The sequence below is a fragment of the Terrapene carolina genome, unplaced genomic scaffold, assembly GCF_002925995.2.
Source record: "Terrapene carolina triunguis isolate 2854851 unplaced genomic scaffold, T_m_triunguis-2.0 Scaffold130, whole genome shotgun sequence".
NCBI classification, from domain to species: Eukaryota; Metazoa; Chordata; order Testudines; family Emydidae; genus Terrapene; species Terrapene triunguis.
The window spans coordinates 21,030,958-21,044,683 of record NW_020664481.1 but is presented as its reverse complement, the minus strand read 5'-3'; the positions used below and the strand labels follow the sequence as shown (position 1 = coordinate 21,044,683).

The window sequence follows — 13,726 nt, the reverse complement described above, 5'->3', positions numbered from 1 at the left end:
GGCTCTAGGTTTTTTGCCGCCCCAAGCAAAAAAAATTTTTTGGCTGCCCCCCACCCCAGCCCTGGGCTCTCTCTTCCCCCCTCCCACCCACACCTCCTGCCACCCCAGCCCTGGGCGTTCTCCTCCCCCCCCCCGCACCGCCTGCCACCCCAGCCCTGGGCTCCCCCACACCAGTGATGACTCTGCCCGCTCCCCCCTCATCTCGAGCCGGTTCGGCGCTGGCAGGGTCAGGGTAAGCAGCAGGGCTCCCAGGCCGCGCCTCAGCCCAGGGTCCCTCCATCCAGGGCTCCCGCCTCCAGGACCGGCCGGGACCCGGGAGGGCAGAGCCGGGGGGCGGCCCTGGCAGGGAGCTGAGGAGCCGGGGTAGGGTAGCCCCAGAGGCAGCGGAGCCCCGGAGAGCAGGACGCAGGCCCCGCACAACAGCACCCCACCCTCTATGGCCCCACTGCTGCTGCTGGCCGCCCTGCCACAGTCCCTGGGTGGCTTGGGCCGCTTCACCCAGCCCCGGCTGCAGCGCTGGGGGGTGGCCACCCTGCGGCACCTGCAGGCGGCTCCATGTGCCCCGTGGGGTCTCCCTCAGCCTGAGTGTCCCCAGCTCGAAGCCTGCCCGGTCCAGCCACAAGGTGTGGGCGCTGCTCCCCCACGACGCGAACTGCAGCGGCCCCAGGGTGCCCCCCATGCACGACGCGCTGCTGCTGCCAGGGCCGGCTCTAGGCTTTTGCCACCAGAAGCAAAAAAAAAAAAAAAATGGCCAGAATGCTGCCCTTGAAAATGTGCTGCCCCAAGCACGTGCTTGGTTTGCTGATGCCTAGAGCCGGCCCTGACCAAGATGGCCCTTGACACTGCACAGATTAAAAGCGATGGTTTCTGCCCCAAGGAACTTGCAAAAGAAATCACACGCTGCCAGTAGAGCTCAGACACGTCAGCTATGTAGGCAGAAGCTCTGGTGTGGTTGTGTTTAAGTGGTTATCTGAGAGTGCCAGTGGCACAGTGCTAGTATTTGGATCCATCTGGTACTGAGCCATGAACCAGACATTCACTTGGCTTTGGTATATTCTGGGTATCAGGGCATAGTAGGGGGTCAAATGGCATTGAGACATTATGAGTGTTAAGGAGAAGCAGGTGCCTAACTGACAAGGGGGTACTTCAAACGCTAGAGTTCTCAAACTGGGGGTTGGTACCCTTCAAGGGGTCACGAGGTTATTAGTTGGGGGTTGCGAGCTGTCAGCCTCCACCCCAACCCCCGCTTTGCCTCCAGCATGTATAATGGTGTTAAATAGATAATAAAGGGTTTTTAATTTATAAGGGGGGGTCGCACTCAGAGGCTTGCTATGTGAAAGGGGTCACCAGTATAAAAGTTTGAGAACCACTGTGCTAGAGTGAATTAGATGTTTAACCAGTATTCTGGTACCCTGAGCCCTGCGTGTATCAGCTGTAGCCAAACCACGAATGAGCACAGCAAGCTGTTAGTACCTGCCATGACAAAGAGTAGCACTCGGTCTGTGGAGAGGAGTAGAGGCCTCACTGCAGTGTCCCATGCTGACACCAGAACTCTTACGCACTGTGTACCCTTTGTGCTGGCTTTAGTGTTAGGGTGCAAGATCCTCTGAGCTTTATTCTAACCGTGGTATGTGCGGCTGGCTGGGTCATTGGGATACAGGGCATAGTAAGGGCTTGACATGGTGAAGAACACCAGCAGGTCACGTACTTTAAGGAAGAGAAATTGGTGTCTCTAATACCATGAATCCAGAACTATTGCAAGTTTTGGGTTAACTGGAGCCAAGTGGCTCAGACAGTGGTGATAAAGTGGTATGAACAATGAGGGAGCCATGTTTGACTGCAGTTTATGTACAACTGTTTGCCAGTTCTAGTCATAACAAGTAGAACAGCGTGAAACGGGGGGGGGGGGAGGAGGGAGGGAGGGAATGATGGCTGATAAGAGCCTGTTATGGAAGAGGAAGTGCTGGGTGAAGGATATTGAAAGGAGGATTCTGCTGTTAAAACTTCTTGGCTCTTGGAACATAAAGAAAATCTCCTTTACGGTTATCAGGTCATCCCATTAATCTCTTCCCGCCCCTCCCCCCCAAAAAGGGAACTGCGTAAGATTGTCCCAGATTGTGTATTTGCACCTAAGGGAGAGCTTAGAAGGTGTCTGAACTGTGCAGCCAGTGGCTTGTCTATGCGCTTATTTGCAGCAAGCTGGGGTGTAAATCTACCCCACACTAGCCTGCTGTGTACCAAGTGTCCATGCAGACCCTGCTGACGCACACTAACAGCTCCTTAGTGTGCTTTGATTTACTCCCATCTCAAAACGAGGAAGATCAGAGCACACTAGGGAACTGTTAGTGCATGTCAGCAGGATCCACAGGGACAGCTAGTGCGCAGCTGGCTAACGTGTGGTAGATTTACACCCCAGCTTGCTGCGAACTAACTATTTGTGTAGACAAGCCCTATGGAACTGGTTCTTTCTAAGCCAAAGATGGGCAACCGTGTTAATGTATTAACCTGTAAACCCCATTCTGGCCAAGACAAAATTTAATTAGTGTCCAGTGGAAAAGCCTTAAATAAAAGCCTGCACTTAAATATCTCGGTAGTGAGGCTGAAAATGAAAACGAATCTCCTTAATAACTTTCCTTGGCCCGTTCCTCCCCAGGCATATCCATAATAAGCCATGCACATTCTTTCCAAAGTGCAGTTTGGGGCATGACTATGATCAGACCCAGAAAGGAATTAGCAAAGTAGCAGGCCAGCTCATTCATATCATCTGTCACTGGGTGACATTTGCCAGGGGAGGAAGCCAGTTTTTATTTACAATCTCAAGTCAGATGAGCTGCTTCGTCAGTGACCCCAGATTTTTTAAAGTGCAGTCTGTGCCAGATCAGCAGCATGCCCCTTTGGGAAGGACACAGAATATACATATACACACATTAAATTTAAAAACAAACAAACCTCAGTTTGGCTAAAGAAAAACAATTATTATGGGATAGCCAAATTAGAGAAGCATTTTGTCATTGAACAGGTCACTTTAAAATTAAATGCTCTAGTCTAAGGGTAACATTGTCAGGATTTGGTTAGTATGTCTGTCATAAGCTCTTTATTGTCAGTTCACTGGCTCTTTACTTTCTTTTCCTGACTGGTTTCAGCATGGAAAGAAAGGAGGCAAGTCATGCTGTGGTGGCCTCCAGTCAGTGTTTGCTTGGCTTCCAGTGCAAGCTTGTGAAATCCTCTGCTGTTTGGAAGAAGATCACAAACTGCAGGATTTTTTCCTACCACAAAACATCTTCCCTTTATTTCAAGCACACAAATATTAGCTGCAGGTGGATGGACATTTTTCTGGAGGAAAAAGCTAGTTCCCCCAATCGCTGTTTCTGTTCTCATTCACCCCTGGTGCCTCCTCACTCTCCTTGAAAGGAGACCAATGACTTTTGTGGTTTCCATTTCAGTGGTCAGATGCCCGTTGTACCCAGCCCAGCGTGCGTTCCAGGCCTCAGCTCTGCTGAGGAGAGTCTCAGATGAACAGAAACCGGAGCCGCCACCATCTTCCTCCCAGCAACGTTTTGAATCACACCCACCAGGTGACCAACCTGACCAGGAGCCCCAGCGCTCCCATCACAGGTAACCTACATAGCCAGTACCAGTACCTGCTGAGAAAGGGATTGGAGATAGCATTTTGCCAAATGTAGAACCTACTCATAAATCATGAATTCCAGGTTTAATCCAGAACTTGATATTTCTGAGGTTGGCATTCAGTTTTGCTCTGACAAAAGGCAAGTTCTCTTGGCCATCAGAGAGGCAGAATAGGAACTGCTTCCAAGCAGGAATTTCTCTTGTTTGCATAGCATATGCTTCAGTTTTAGATTTTTGTAAACTTGGCAGTTATGGTTGCCTTATATACTAAATACAAGGCCGGTGACAAAACAATTTACAGTTACACAAGCAATATTCAAAACTGGGCAGTCACCATGTAACCATCTAGGTCCAGCCCTCCCTTTTTTCCCTTGCCCCTATGTGAGCTGTTGTTAATTTAAGGATTATTTTCACCAGAGACGGGAAGTATTTTAGAGAGACAGGGTTTTTATTAAAAGAGCAGAACCATAAAGCAAAGCACAACCCAATGTGTATCTGAATCAAGAGAGCACCTGCTAGTGGTGGCAGAATAGGATGTAGTGTCCTGGTTTTTGATATTTGATGGTAGAATTCCCTCACTATAATGACACCTTCTTGTAGTTACACTGGTCAGGGTGGTGAGGAATCCGAGGACTATGAGAGTGAAGAGCAGCTGCAGCAGCGAATCCTAACAGCGTCACTGGAGTTTGTGCCTACTCACGGTTGGACAGCAGATGCCATTGCAGAGGGAGCCAAGGTATGTGGCAGGAGAGACCGAGAGCATGTAAGAAATTAGAGAGAGATGCAGTTCAAAGAGACCCAGGGCCAAATTCTTCCCTTACACTTGAGCAACCTTACAGAAATCCATGGGGTTGCTCCTGTCTATAAAGCAGGGCAGAACTGACCCACTGTTTATACACTGACTAGAAGATAATGTCAAAGTTAGACGCAGTGTGGAGCAGCAGGGGCACAGAAGGGTCTGGGAAGAGAGGTTTATAGAATCATAGAATATTAGGGTTGGAAGAGACCTCAGGAGGTCATCTAGTCCAATCCCCTGCTCAAAGCTGGACCAACACCAGCTAAATCATCCCAGCCAGGGCTTTGTCAAGCCGGGCCTTAAAAACTTCAGATTCCACCACCTCCCTAGCACCCATTCCAGTGCTTCACCACCCTCCTAGTGAAATAGTGTTTCCTGATATCCAACCTAGATCTCCCGCAGACCATTACTCCTTGTTCTATCAGTAAAGTAACTTCATTCTGTTTTGAATTCATGTGATGTTTTGTACCAAATCAAATATCGAACAGCATTCCCTACGTGGTGCCTGTTCAGCAATTAGTGACCTACTGAGTCTTTCTCCTTCCTTCCCACAGTCTCTGGGCCTCTCTGTTGCTGCAGCAGGGATGTTTCATAATGACGGCAGTGAGCTGATACTGCATTTTGTGTCCCAGTGCAACTCTGAGCTCTCTAATCTGCTGGAGGAACAGCAAAAGCTGGTGCAGCTGGGCCAGGCAGAGTGAGTATCATGTGTTGTAGTTACTAACTATACGAGGAAACGTATGTCTTCCTAGGTGCACAGGCACCAGGGTGTAAGACAGAAGAAGTACTGTCCAGTGACACACATGCTTCAGAAGCAAACTTATTCATGTTCAAATGAACCCATCCATACAGACATGTGCTTGTATAGGTGAGCCAGAATTAGGGGATGGGAAGGATGCACCTCATCTGCTAAGTTTGGATGGAGGTTAAAACTTTAAAAATGAAAATTCAAAGTTGAATCTTTAGCAGATAGACGTATGGTTTTTCTTCTTCTTCCAGGAAGAAGAAGACAGACCAGTTCCTGAGAGATGCTGTGGAAGCCAGATTGAGGATGCTCATCCCATACATTGAGAAATGGCCCCAGGTACAAAATGGACCTGCAGATTCTCTTTTTAAATATGTCCCTGAAGCCTCTGGATTCCCTAGCATGTGTGTTCTTTAATCTGTCCATCAGACCAGTCCAAAGCTGTGTATGAAACACACACTAGACAGTTCCTTCAAGACATAGGGGGATGTCCTTGGAGGGTAACAGTTGGCAGCAGAGATTGATGTTGTCTTTTCTTGCAATCCCAAAATGGCAAACATCTCATGATGCACCCCTTCCGTTCTGGAGCTCCAAGGGGAATTCAGTCTCTGTGCTGGATTGCTCCTGCACTCAAATTGCAAGTCAGGTTCCTTGTAGCACCTAGGGTATGTAGTCTGTAGTCCTGGGGTCTGTTGCATTCTGCTCATCTGATGCTTGGAAATGGTGAAGTGAAGTGGTGCTTATTTCACTATATTGCATCTCCAATGTGCTAATGATAAACCTTCAAAAACACTAAGGTAAACCTTCAAAAACACAAACTAAGGTAGCTTGATGAGCTTGTTGGAACTTGATGCTGCCTTGCTGAACATCCAAGCTTAATTCTTGGATTTAGCCTCTTCCCTCCTTGGGCCAGAAGAAGACTAGGAGGTGTTTGCAGGTGAGGTGCTCAATTCCAGTGGGAGTCAATATAGCTTCAGTAGCTACCAGCTGATCTATAAGCATCGCTGCTGGATTGGATAGCTTCATCCTTTTTTCCCCACAGAGAGAAGGAAGATAGCGTTAATATAGTAATTGTGTTGTGAAGGAAGATGGAGGCCTCCCACAGGAGGATGGGAGTGTTTCTTTCTTGCAAGAAAGAGAGGCACCAATAGGATTCATAATGGCCCTGCTACTCAAGGAGAAACCACATGAAAGAGACCATTGCTAGATGAATAGGACTGGGAATGCTTCCTGCTCGAGGCAGAGACAGGACAATAGCGACATGGGGGGAAAAAATCAATGCATGCAAAAGATTGTGTGTCGGTTTGTTTTAATGCTGTGTGCTTCTCTCCACTTGTCTGTCTCCTTCCTTCTCAGGCTTTAAGCATTTTGCTGCTTCCACACAACATCCCTTCCAGCCTAAACCTCCTCGCTAGCATGGTGGACGATATGTGGCACTATGCAGGAGATCAGTCCACCGATGTAAGTCCTGGCACCATGTAAACAGACTAGTTGGACCTTTTAGCACTGCATAGCAACGTAAAGGATTGAAGTGTGCGTTGCAATCCTGTCTGTTTCAGAGCAAAGTCTTTATCCTTGTTGTAGAATTGAGTAAGGACAAAATTTTCAGAAGTGCTTAAGTTCCCATTTTCAACAGTGACTTAGGAGCCTAAGTTCCATTGAAAGTCTGTGGGACTTAGGCACCTAGTGGGATTTTTCAAAAGCCTACCTGCATCTCTAGGTGCCTAAATACCTTTACAATCTGGCTCTTCAGCCCATTGACTTTCAATGAAACGTAGGCTTTTAAGTCACTGCTGAAAATGGAACATCGTCTACTCCTGGGGACATTCTGCGCCAAAAAATTAAAAATTCTGCACACAATATTTTAAAGTTCTGCACAATTCTGTAAATTTTATTTGTCAAAACAACACTTCATAATCACACCAGTTTCAGTTATTTTGGTAACTTATTTCAAAATACCTGTCAGCAAGTATGTCTGTAATAATACACACACACTCACAAATTCCCCCAGGCATAGAGTTAAAGAAACCCCTATGACAACCCAGTTCCTGTTTCTCTACCCCCTTCCCCTCCAGAGCCCAGCCGGGGGGCCAGACACACACAACCCCTTCCCGCCCTCACCCCCCCGAGCCCAGCCGCGGTGCTCCCCCCACAGCCAATACACCCTCCCCTTCCCCCCCCCTCCCCCCCAGTGTCTTCTATGTGTGAGCTGGGCTCTGCTGGGTCCAGCGGCCCCTAGTGGTAGCCAGTAGCATTGCAGCCCATTTCCATGGGCGAAAGGAAATTCTATGCACACAACATTAATTTCTGCAAAATTCTGCATTGCGAAGTGGCGCAGAATTCTCCCAGGAGTAATCATCTCTTAAGAAACTTATGTGCTTTTGAAAACTGTACCCTGTGTCTTTATACTGGCTGTAATTGACATAAACTAAAAGGTGTCGCTCTCTTAGACTTCGTTATAACAATGTTCTTTTTTTTTAGACCCAACCACAATTTGAGATTTTATGTGAGTGTAACTCAGGGACAGAAAAGTGGATCCAAACGTTCACCAGCTTAAAAGAAATGTTTCTGTTCAGGCTACTGTCTCCACCATTGATGATAGCATGTGCAGATTCTCCTCAAACCCTTCAAAGCAGCTACCTAAAAATACCAGTAGCTTATTAAAGCCTTCATCTTTCTGGCAGGAAATAAAAGCAAAGTAAATTATAACCTTAATTAAAGCAATTGATAAATTATTTTAATTCATGAAGACATCGGTGGGGAGTGGGGAAAGTTAAATGAGCCATCTTAACAAACTACTTTAATAAACTTCACATAAGAATATAAAATAGCTACTGCAGTGGAAAATAAATAAGATGACAGAAAAATTAAAGAAATAAACCAGAAAGCAGCTGAAAGGAGGTGATCACACCAGGAAATCTAAGTACCTTATGGAGTCTGAAAGTCATTGATGACATTTCAGAGCTGTTTCTGAAAGTCTCCCCTGCATCTTTGAAATGGAAGAACCTCTCTTTCGCATTCTCTATCTATTCATCACTACTTCTGAGGGAGTCATCAAGTTGTCTGTGGGGAGCTGTGAAGCTGATCCCATTCCCTGTTTCCCTAGGAAGGCGTTAGCTCAGTCACTTGCAGTAGGGCCATTTTGAACACAAATGGAGCTCTCCGTCACCTACTTTGCACAGTGGATTCGTGTGGTACATGCTTTGAAGCAGCAGGGAAACAAGGTCAAAGAATGGGATACATGTGAGACAAGTGGCTATGTTGGGGGTAAAGGTTTGCAAGCTTCTGGTGTAACTGGTAGAAGGACATTCTATCCAACCAATATTTTGCCAATTTCTAACCATGTTTTCGCAACTTATGTCCGACGTTTTTTCTGGTGCTTTTAATTGTGAATGGAGCAACCACCGCTGCTCCTTCCTCTGCTGCAACTTGGGGTTTTTAATCACGAAAGCAAACGAAGTTGAAAAGTAAGAGTCCCTTTACAGTTTTTTTTACTTAGCATGGGAATTATTCAAGTGGGATGGACAAACTGGAGAGTTTCAGGGTTTCACCCTTGAACTGGTATAGCCTGTTGAAATGCATCTTATGGCATTGCTAGCAGCAATGTAATAACTCGGCATGTGGTATCAGTACTCTTTATACCTGTTTGAATCCCTGGCAGCTCACAGCTGGGGATTGGTTCTGAATATAGGATTTGTTATACTGCATCGTAGAATCATAGAATATCAGGGTTGGAAGGGACCTCAGGAGGTCATCTAGTCCAACCCCCTGCTCAAAGCAGGACCAATCCCCAACTAAATCATCCCAGCCAGGGATTTGTCAATCCTGACCTTAAAAACCTCTAAGGAAGGAGATTCCACCACCTCCTTAGGTAACCCATTCCAGTGCTTCACCACCCTCCTAGTGAAAAAGTTTTTCCTAATATCCAACCTAAACCTCCCCCACTGCAACTTGAGACCATTGCTCCTTGTTCTGTCATCTGCCACCACTGAGAACAGTCTAGATCCATCCTCTTTGGAACCCCCTTGCATCAGGCTATTAGCATTGCATTGGCTGATACACATGCCTTATGGAAAGGTGAACTCTTCCACAATGCATCTGGCTGACTGGGCAGCGCAGAATAGGCTGAGGTTGGATTCCTTCCTGACCCCTGCAGCAACCTATTTGCCCTCTGAAGCAGGTAGTGGTGGTGTGACTTTTGGTCAGCAATTTTCTCCATGCTGCTTTTTCTCTCTCTCTCTTGCTCAGAACCAGGTGGTCAGTGTAATTGTGATATCAGTTTGGTGCCAGGAGAGCAGCTGCAGTGTCAGAGGGTGGTGGCCTACTGCATAAGCATAATTTGTACATTAATACTAGTTTAAGGCCCAGAGCCACAAAGGTATTTAGGGTTCTAACTTCCATTGATTTAAATCTGTCTTGTCTGCTGAGCTGTCCCTTCACCCTGGATCAATCACTGCCCAGCTGGTGACTTGGGAGAGATTACCTCTATTCTACCTCTCCCCTCCCCAGGTCAGCTTATGAGATCTGCATTTTACTGGACAGTGCTTAACCTTGTGTCTCATGATTAAAGCTACAATTATGTCACGGAGATCATAGAATCCGTGACTTCCAGAGACCTCAGTGACATTTTCTGCCCTGAGGCTGGAGCTCCCAGCCAGCTCTCCCCCCCGCAGCGCTCAGGTCCCCGCCCTGATGGGGGACCCCCTCAAAAATCAGGGACAGGTCTCGGGCTTCTGTAAATTTTTGTTGATTGCCCGTGACCTGTCCATGACTTTTACTAAAAATATCCGTGACAAAATCATAGCTTTACTCATGATTCGTGTCCTTGCAGATTAATTGGTACACTTGTCGGACAGTGCTGGCTGGCATCTACAACACTACTGAGTTGGTGATGATGCAGGACTCGTCTCCTGACTTTGAAGAGACTTGGCGCTTCCTGGAAAACAGAATAGCTGATGCCATGAAGATGGGTCATACAGCTAAACAGGTAACACTATATCTATAGTTTATGGAACATAGGGCATGTCTATACTCCATTCATGGGTTGGTTGCAGCTTGAGCAGACAGTGGACCCGTGAAGCTGCAGCAGCATGAGTTTAAGTGTGCGCTAGCTGCCTGAGTAATTACCCAGGGTTCCACACAGGCTTCTACAGCCCATGCTGCCTCGGCCTCTCAAGCCTCAATCACACCCCGTGATTTCAATGTAGACGTACACATAGCCCTACATAGGTGAGGTGATGTGTGTGCAACTGGACGTGGTTCAGTGCTAATGCACAGCAAGCACCTAGGCACAAACCAGCCAGTACACACACACAGAAAATATACTGACGGGCGAGCCATGTGCACTGTTAGTACAATAACAACAAATGTGTATAAATCACACAGACAGTGAATTACATGTGTATGCCTCTCCATGTAAATCCAGCAAAATAGTTACATTGAGTCACGGTGTTTGATGCCAGACTGGCCCACTTAGATAACATCACTGGGAGAATTCCAGGCGAGTCCCTCCTCTGCTTTTGAACCATTCCTGTGTTATGGTTTTAGTATATTAGTCCGTGCGTGTCACCACTTGGCCTATGTACTGGTTGTCGGTGTGCTCCACTCTGAACCTGTGTTTGGATGTCACCTTTCTGCATCACTGGGTGTATACAAACACCTCCATCACGGCAACACATGCTTGCAATGAGTTACATGTGTGTAAACCTCTCCTATGAGCCTATACAAGTGTAAAATCAGCAGAAAGCAATAGTGTGTTCTTGTATTGCCTAGGTACAGTCAACGGGAGAAGCACTCGTCCAGGGCCTAATGGGAGCTGCGGTTACTGTAAGTAGTGTTGAAAGCAGAGCATCTAAAGAGGGTTGTTTCTATTCCTCACCCAGACTTGACGTTGGTTTCTTCTCCATCCCAAGTTTAGAACCCAGCTGAGAGCGTGTCTCTTGAGGTATTTCTGTCAGGGAGATAGTAGCTTAGTGTCAGTTAGCTTCTTTACTGGTGGAGCTTCAAGTCACGAGCATCTTGAAATGTTTTTTTCTGGGGAGGAAATATTTAAATGGCCTGCTGATTTCCCTATGAAAGAACTCACAATACAGTGCCAAAAAAAAAAAATGCAGCTACAGGTTGGATGTTTGAGGATTGGGGAGAAGGAAGGAGGAGAGGAAGAGAGGTCAGAATAAAGCACGTATCCATCTTTTTCCCTTGTAATGTCTTTCCTGCTCAGTGACCGAATTAGGAATTAGTGTTTGGTTAAACAGTAGGGGGTGCATTTCCCTCGGAGTCAGTCCTGAACCCCTGCTCCAGTTTTATGGTAGGAGATACTGTGCTGCTGAAGAGGTCTGTGCTCAGGTAAGATGTAAAACCAAGTTCCTGACCACTTGTGATGGCTAAAATATCCCCTGGTGCACTTATTGTGAGAGTCAGGGTGCTTGGGCCAGTGTCCTGGCCAAACTGCGAGTGGGGGATTATGTTCTGGATTAAATTACTTCTACAATCTCATTTAGATACAGTATCCTCTTCTTTCACTAAAAAGAGGCTGTGTTCCACCACCGAGGAGGTAGCAGGTCTGTGATATATGAAGTGTTTCCTCTGTGCCTGTTTATAACTGATCAAGTGCTTTGAGTTCCTTTGGGATGAAAGGGTGCTAGATAAATAGATTATATTATACTATTATTTTAGCAAGCAAAGCCTGTCAGCACTGTGTTTCTGTACTGGATTTCTCTACCACACAGATTACACATGCAACAAAACTACCTTCCCACTAATAGAAATAAGCTTTTCTTCGTGTTTAAGACTGGAGCATTACTTGGGAACAATTTTTACTGTTGTTGCAGTTAAGGATTAATCCCACCCTCCTAGACTGGTCACCTGTCAGAACAGCTCCTTCACCTCAGACGGTTAGGGTTTTTCCTACCATTGGTTGAAAGGACTCCAAGATCCTCTGCCACAAGAAATCTGCATGCTATATTAGAGTTACTGCTGCCACACTGCGAATCTCATCACTGTAGATGAACTCTGCTTGCACCAGGTGTCAGGGCACATCCCATTGTTGAAGATTGAGTGTATCGGGGCATCTTTTTACCATCAGTTACATTACTCACAAAGTGGGAGAGGTTAAAAGAGGTTAAAGGGGTCATTTAAAAGGAAAAGGACAAGTTCAGTAGTTCAAAAGCAGCACATGTCAACGATGGGAGGAGTCCAAGTCCAGGTGCTGAGATTGTTCCTCCCAAGGCTGGAGTTTACTACACGGGGCACTAAGACCCTAGAGAGTTAGGAAAGGGGATCTGTATTGCTTTCCAAGGACACCTCTAGCCAATTCAGGAAGTGATGTTGATTGTGCTGTAGCGGGAGCCACGCGGCAGCCCTCATTGGCTGTTAAGAAGGCTTGACACCAGTGCAAGAGAGGAGAGGATGGATGTAATTGCAGAAAACAGTTAGGTTAGATTGCTGTGGTGGTGAGCATGCAATATCTGGGAATTCTTTCTGTAATCCCAGTCTGCCTGATATCTGCCTAGTCCCTTCCCACAGAGACAGATCCCCAACCACCTGGAAGGAACAGCTACATGGAGCCACACTGAACATCCATGTACCACTGGTATTAATTACTTTCATCGTCTTTTCATTTCTGTTCCATTCGCTTGGTGTGCAACAGATAAAGAATCTGGCGGGACTGAACCAGCGGCGGTGAAGAGAGAGGGAGCTGAGAGTCTGTGCCATGCCCTTTGCCTATAAGAAGTTTGAAGGCAGAATCCCAGTGCGCACAAGAATATAGAGCCATCACAACAATGAACGTCCCCAGCACTGTTAAAATCCCCGCCCCTGCAGAAGCCTGTCTAGCAGAATGGCACAAGCATCTATATTTGCTGGGATTTGTAAATAACTTAAGACCGGGCTTCCTATTTGTGCTGCCTCTTTTGATTAGACTTTCCTAGTATCCCAGGTGTAGTAAAAACACTGATTAGTGCATTATTAGACAATTGTGACGAAAGGTTGATTGAACTGAATGAGTCCAGCCCCCAATGACATCTTTCACTTGCACTCCCCCACTGCCCCAGTCCTCTATAACGCAGAGACCACGTGTGCCTTGAACCCCTCCTGGACATCATGTTTTCACATCACTGATGGAAATAACACTTTCAGGAAGAGACCTCACAGCAGGGGCCAGTTGGCATTATTAGATGGTGCTCTTGGGAAGGCTGTCGTTGGGATATCCTGAGTGCCCCTCTCCCCACGCTGTTTTTACCTGTGTGAACTCATTCCTGGATTTGTTTCTTATGGGAGTAATGCAATCAAAGATGGTCAGGACACTGGGTGCAGAGGTTGGGCATACAGACAGCCCCCAACCAACCCACTAGTGACTGTAGCTGTAAAGCCTGCTTCTGAATGTGTGATCCACCCTGCTGCTGGGCTCTGGCCCCGGCAGCCGGCTGACTTGTTTGTAAATTAGTTAGAAACGATTCTGTAAACTGTAAAGAATTAAAAAAGTCCTATTTAAAGTGGGTTCCTGTGTGTTGTCACCCTACGGCTCCTTCGCTGCACATCTGCTTCCAGCGCCCCTGGCT

At 46.8% G+C, this 13,726-nt stretch overlaps 1 protein-coding gene across 1 annotated transcript; it reads left to right on the top strand.

The window, feature by feature from the left end:
• The first annotated feature begins 3,418 nt into the window (after positions 1-3,418).
• Positions 3,419-13,654, top strand: COQ9 (coenzyme Q9). The gene is made up of 8 exons (XM_029911819.1): positions 3,419-3,615; positions 4,228-4,363; positions 4,978-5,120; positions 5,423-5,507; positions 6,525-6,629; positions 10,000-10,155; positions 10,941-10,994; positions 12,817-13,654. Exons 1-8 carry the CDS (start codon positions 3,419-3,421, stop codon positions 12,850-12,852), a joined length of 912 nt encoding a protein of 303 aa, XP_029767679.1. The 3' UTR covers positions 12,853-13,654.
• Positions 13,655-13,726: the final 72 nt, after the last annotated feature.